Source organism: Indicator indicator, chromosome 17 (genome assembly GCF_027791375.1).
Source record: "Indicator indicator isolate 239-I01 chromosome 17, UM_Iind_1.1, whole genome shotgun sequence".
Taxonomy (NCBI): domain Eukaryota; kingdom Metazoa; phylum Chordata; class Aves; order Piciformes; family Indicatoridae; genus Indicator; species Indicator indicator.
This window is the reverse complement of record NC_072026.1, coordinates 17,065,884-17,072,012: the sequence shown is the minus strand read 5'-3', so window position 1 is coordinate 17,072,012 and position 6,129 is coordinate 17,065,884. Positions and strand designations below refer to the sequence as shown.

Sequence of the window (6,129 nt, the reverse complement as noted above, 5' to 3'; positions counted from 1 at the left end):
GTGTGTCCTGCTGCTCAGAGCTCTGTGTGTGGCTGCACCCCAGCAGGCTGTGCTGAAGGGCAGCATGATGGATGGGATGAGACAGCACCTCCCATCTCCTGCCTCTTGGAGCCTTGGCTCCTGGCAGCAAACTCCCCACTGCAGCCAGCCCCTTCCTGCTGAAACCAGGCACTTCTGTAGCACAAGCCCTGGGTGCTGTCAGAGGGCTCAGGAAGGAGGAGAAAACACCAATCAAAGGAACAAACAGCCTTTCCTAAGATGATTCCCAAGGAAGAGGGGACACCAAAAGCAGGGCAGGTGTTTCTCCTCCCTCTCCTTCAGGGGTGTTTGTTTTGGTAAGCTCAGAAGCAAAGGACTGCAAAGACCTAGCTCCTTAACATCATGTTAGGAAAGGCAGCCAGGCCCTTCCACACTACCAGAGCAGATGTGGCCTTGTTTAAGGGATGCTCTATTAATAAACTTCTTGTTTCCAGGCTACCAGAGCTTTGTTCTGCCTACTAGCAGAAGCACACTGGCACATCTCCAGTACCCACAGGCCTGTTGTTTGTCACGTCCCTTGGTACAAAGGATTCAGATGCAGCAGACTGGTTTCCTCCCCCAGGTGTGGAAGTGTCCCTTGGGATCATGTTGTGATACAAGGAGGCAAACTTGTTGGGCAATAAACGTGCCCAGGGCAGGAGGAAGCAGCAAAATTCAGTGCCCTCCTCTGGGTTGAAGGCTGTGTGTGGTTCTGAGCTATGAGTCCACCTTATGATGCCTGCAGCAGCACAGGGAGACATTTAATCACTACTGCCAAAAGGGGGGTGGGAAGAGGGTCAGAGAACTTCCCCCCACTAGAGGAAATGCAGCTTTAAGCTGCAGTTTCTCCCTCCTGCTGCCTTTGGGCTGGGAGGGAAATGAATGGGGGTGAGCTCCACATAGAGCCTTCCTTGACCCTTGCAGCAACACCTGAAGGCCTGGGGTGCTCACTACCTTGCAGCATGCAGGGGCTAATTTCTTTTCCAGACCTTCCCATGAAGAATTGGAGCAGAGGGGCTTCTGCAGTGCCACGTTTGAGGTTAGACCTGGCAGCAGGGGTGCTGGTCTGCAGGGCTTGGAGGACTTTGAGCAGCAACCATCTTATTTTTTTCTCCTCTTTCTGTGCAAACCCCTTCTCAGCCTACCTCCAAACCAGGTTGTAGCAGCTCAGCCCCATGGAGGAGGATGTTCAGGCAGAGAAACTGGCAGCTTTAGAGTCAGAGAGGGAAGAACTCCAGCATCCTGAGGTCAGACTGTGTGAAGTTGCCCTGGAACTACACCTTCAGTGTCCTCCCAGGAGAGAGGCAGGGATGGAAGCTAAAGGGCAGGAAGGTGACACCAGGGCTGCAAGCTCAGAGACAAAAATATGACTTCTTTTATTAAATAGAGAAGAGCATGAACTGTTTCATCTTTGGGACCTGAGCCCACCCTGACCCCTTTTGCCAACCATTAGATCATTAAATTGTTCCCTCATGTGGGAGATGCTGCATCTGTTGTCACCACCACTAATCTGTGCACAGCAGCCACCACACTTCTAGCTCAGAAGGACCATGGTGATGTAGCTCCAACGCTTCCCCAGCCCAGGACAGGCTGTCAGTAACAAGGGCACCCCCACTTCATTTTGGGGCTAGCTGCCTGTACAGGTTTAGGGTCAGAAGCATCATTTCAGAATCTCCACTTTTGATGTGCAGAGCCTGCAGGAAGAGGTTCAATATCTCCTGCAGCTTTCCATCACTCTGAAGTTTCTTCCCACTGGCCCCCAAGGAGTTTTAATCACCTACAGGAGAGGAACCCTGACCAGCCTCCTTCTCAGAGATATTTTCCTGGGAGAAGTAATCTACCTAGTGACCAGACTACAGCTCATCATCACCACTGGACTCCTCCTGAGAGGATTCTGTCTCCTCTTTTCCAGACTGCTCAGAGGCCAGGGTGTCCAGGTGGAAGGACTCTCCAGCTGTGTCAAGTGTTTCTCCAGCAGGTTCTTCCTCAGGCTCAGCAGATTCCCCACTACACTCCTCAGCTTCCTCTTCCACAATGTACTCTTGCTCCTCATCACTGTCATCATCATCTTCATCAGTGGTTTCCATTTCTCCAATATCCTCAACTTCATTTGCCAACCTGTAGATGAAGGATCTCCTCGAAGCAGTGGATTTGTTCCCACTGCTGGTTAGTCCAGGAGAAAAGATAGCTTTTAGTGTGCTGCCAGCACATTTGGGAGTGGAGGCACTGATTCCTTCTGGGAACTGGAGTGGAGGGCTGCTCTGGGGAGGGGATCTTCTTCCAGCCTGGTTTTCCTCCAAGATCATAACAGAATCATCTTCCTCCTCACTGTCTGAAGCAATTCTTTGTGCATGCTTCCTTCTACCAGAAGTGAAGGCAACACCACTTGCCTCTGATGTCTCACTCCGTTCTGGGGTGCTTGGCTCTTCAGCTGGGTGATGGAGCTTTCCAGAGTCACCAGCTTCACTTGGCCAGGCTTTGGATGGAGAGTTTTTAGTTGGAGAGTTAAAAAAGCTTTCTGGTTTTAGTTGGGAGACCTCCTTTTCTAGGTGCTGTGGTGATCTTTCCCTGGTTGAGCCATCATGACGTTCATCTTCCGAATCTTCCAAGAACAGATTGAAGTCAACTTGATCCTGGAGAGAAAGCATGGACATACCCTCCTCCAAGCCAGCTTCTGACACATGAGACTTCTGGAGCACAGAGTGGATTTCTGGTGTAACGTTTGATAAGCTTGGCCCTGCAGGAGATAGAGCCAGCTCAGGAGCTACAGCTACAGCCAGCTCAGCACCATCATCCTTCTCCATCCCTAAGGCAGCATGTGGGTCAAGCACCTCACATGACATTTCTACATCTCTTTGGGGATCATCAGCCATACCTGAGTCATCAGAGGACCGCTGGTGGTGCCCAGGCAGGCTGTGGCTTGCCTCAGCCAGGCTCTCTGAATGCAGATGGGAAGACTGCTTCTCTTGGAGGTTCTGACTCTCTTGGTCAGGGGGATGGAGGCCAGGTGATGGTGGTGTAATGTTCGAGTAAAGAATTTGCTCAGATTCTTGGATGCTGGATTGTTTCACTGTCATGCTGGTCTTAACTGGCTCTGTGTCCATGCCAGACACATCTGGTGCCGGATTCTCTTCATCCAAGTCATTGACAGTCAGAGTGACCATCTCAGAAGTAACCTCCTGCTCTGTGAGGTCAATAACTCTGTTTTCATCCTCTCCCAGGGGTGACACAAAGCGATTTGTGTTGCTCAGCCCCGGGGACGGCTTCTTCGGTTCAGCAACCCACTCCGAAGGTCTCTGCCACATCTCCTCACACTCGTTCCTGATGCTCTCCAGCCGGTGGTCTTTCAGCTGGGACTCCATCTGGACCAGCTCATGGGCTTTCTGCACCCGCTGCTGGATGTACTGGTGGTGCTCCTCATTCTCAGGCTGCTCCTCGGGAGCCATTTCCCCAGTGTAGACCAAGTCATGATCGGAGATGCCGAACATCTGCAGCGAGTGCAGGTAGGCGATGTGCTCGTCCAGCTGCACGTCGCTCTGTCTCTGCATGGCATGCAGAGCCTGGAGCTGCATCTGAGTGGCAGACGCTTGGGTATCTTCTAGAGTGAAGAGCTCCCGCAGCTCCTGTTTGGAGAAATACCTGAAGGGGTTCTTTTTGTCGCCGGTGCTCTGTTTGATCAGCGAGTCCTTAAACACTTGCCGCCTGTAAATCTTCTCCTCCACGGTCCCGCAGGTGATCAGTCTGTAGATCACCACGTTCTCCTTCTGCCCGATCCTGTAGGCCCTGTCCACGGCCTGAGCGTCCGTGGCCGGATTCCAGCTGGGGTCAAAGATGACCACTCTGCTGGCCGCCGTCAGGGTTATGCCAACGCCGCCAACCTGGGTGGTGAGCAGGAAGACGGTGTAGTCGCGGCTGCTCTGGAAGGTGTGGATGCGCTTCTCCCGCTCCAGCAGGTGGGTCACCGTCCCGTCGATGCGCATCAGCTTGAACTGCCGGCGGGCCAAGACGTGCTCGATGATGTCCAGCATCTTCCTCGACTGCGAGAACACCAGCGTGCGGTGCCCCTCCTCACGCAGCCTCTCCAGCAGCCCCACCAGGAACAGCATTTTTCCGGACTCCTGAACTAGGGTCTCATCCGAGAGGTGATCGATTTTATTGGCAGCTGAAGGCATCTCCTTGTCGCTCCCGTTCTCCTGCTCCAAGCGTTCCTGCTCTTCCAGGCCCAGCTGGATGCAGGCTCTCACAGGCAGAAGCCTGGGGTGGTCGCACAGCTTCTTCAGGACGGTCAGCTCGGCCAGAGGGGATCGTGTTGTCATCAACACTTCTTTCACGTGGTCCAGCGAGAGGAAGTTCCTGTAGATTTCTTCCTGCACTGGTGACAAGTACACCCACACCACAAAGTCATTCTTCCTGGTGAGGGATGGCATGACAGGAGCACTGCTGTCACCAGGGTCCTCAGGAAGCCGAGCATCTGGCTCCTCAGCAGGATTGGTTTTGATATCTTCTTTAGTTCTCCTGAGGAAATACGGCTTTATGATGGTCATTAGGTTCTCTGACATCTTTAGCCCCAGCGCTTTCTCACCCAGTGTTGCGTCCTTCTCCCTTGCTCTGGTGATAGGATTCTCATACTCCATTTTAAAGGTCTTGGCTGTCCCCAGGAGGGATCCTTGGCATGCAAAGTCGAACAGGGACCACATCTCTTGCAGGTTGTTCTGCACGGGGGTGCCCGTGAGCAGCAGGCGATGCCTGGCGGGGATGGCATACACACACTTGGTCGTCTTGTTGGATGGGCACTTGATTTTATGGGCCTCGTCCAGGATGATGTAGTCCCACACAAACTCCTGTTCATTGCTGCTGGCCAGCTGCTTCCAGTTGTTAATGAGCATCTGGTAGCTGGTGATGACAATGCCGTTCCTCCGCCGGACCTTCTCCAGATTCCTGTTGCGCTCCATCTTGCTGGTGCCATGAAACTCCTTGACACGCAGGCCAGGGGTCCAGCGGGCAAACTCAGACAGCCAGCTGCTGATCAGGGTGGTGGGCATAATGAGCAGGACATGTTGGATGAGCTCAGCATCAAACATGCCTGAAAGGAAAGCAATCACCTGGATGGTCTTGCCCAGGCCCATGTCATCAGCCAGGATGCCGCCGGGCCGGCCCTCCTGGTATAGGCGGAACAGGAAGGCGACACCTTCACGCTGGTGCTGGAAGAGCTTCTTGTGCATCTCCCCATAGATCAGCAGCCCACTGCCGCACACATTCACGAAGCCTTCCTCCTCTTCATCCTCCCCCTGCTGCTGCTCCTGCTCCATTTCCGCCAGCACCTCTTCCACCCGCTGTATACGGCCCAACAGCTTCTTGCTGGGGAGGATGGCAGCCGCCAGCCGAAACAGCCGCAGGGCCTCCTCCAGATCTCCGTTCCCTGCCGCAGCCTTCGCGTCCTTCATTAGCCTGCAGAAACCACCGTCAGCACGAGGTGAAACCACCCAGCCCGATCGCCCAGTCCCCCGTCCCCAGGGCCTCCGGCACCCCGTTCCCAGGGGCCTTTACCTCTTCAATCCACCCTCAGACTCCCGCCTGGGCTCCCCTCAAGCAGCGGTCCGTCTCCCTGCTTACCTCCGGTAACGCTCCGCCACCATCCCGCTCCGTCCTCAGTCCTCCTGAGTGAATCTCTCCCGTCCCACCCAGCTCTCCGCACCGCACCCTGTCCGGCTGCTTACCCTCGGTCCCGCTCCGCCAGCCCCAGGGCCGTCTCCTCCGCCAGCCCCAGGGCCGTCTCCCCCACCAGCCCGGTTCGCCCTCGGTCCCTCCGCGTGGATCAGCCCCCCAGCCTTCCGCAGGGCACTCTGTCTCGCTGCTTACCCGCGGTACCGGCTCTCCTCCTCCTCCGCCAGCCCCAGGGCCGCCATGGCGCCAGGCTTCAAACGCCGGCACTTCCCGTCATGCCCCGGGCTGGGGACCAACCAGCGCCCACTGCCGCTCGGTGCAGCTCCACCCCCGACGGCGCCCCGCCTTTTGCCGTGCTCTACGAAATCCCTACGCCCCGCCCCCTCCATGAAGCTCCGCCTTTTCCGGTGCGTGCCCGGGGCACGGCCCTCCGCTTCAGTTCCGCCC

At 55.5% G+C, this 6,129-nt stretch overlaps 1 protein-coding gene across 1 annotated transcript; it reads right to left on the bottom strand.

The window, feature by feature from the left end:
* Nucleotides 1-1,634: 1,634 nt before the first annotated feature.
* Nucleotides 1,635-5,159, bottom strand: ERCC6L (ERCC excision repair 6 like, spindle assembly checkpoint helicase). The gene is given in 1 exon segment (XM_054388785.1): nt 1,635-5,159. A coding segment is annotated over 1 exon segment (3,510 nt). The 5' UTR covers nt 5,145-5,159.
* Nucleotides 5,160-6,129: the final 970 nt, after the last annotated feature.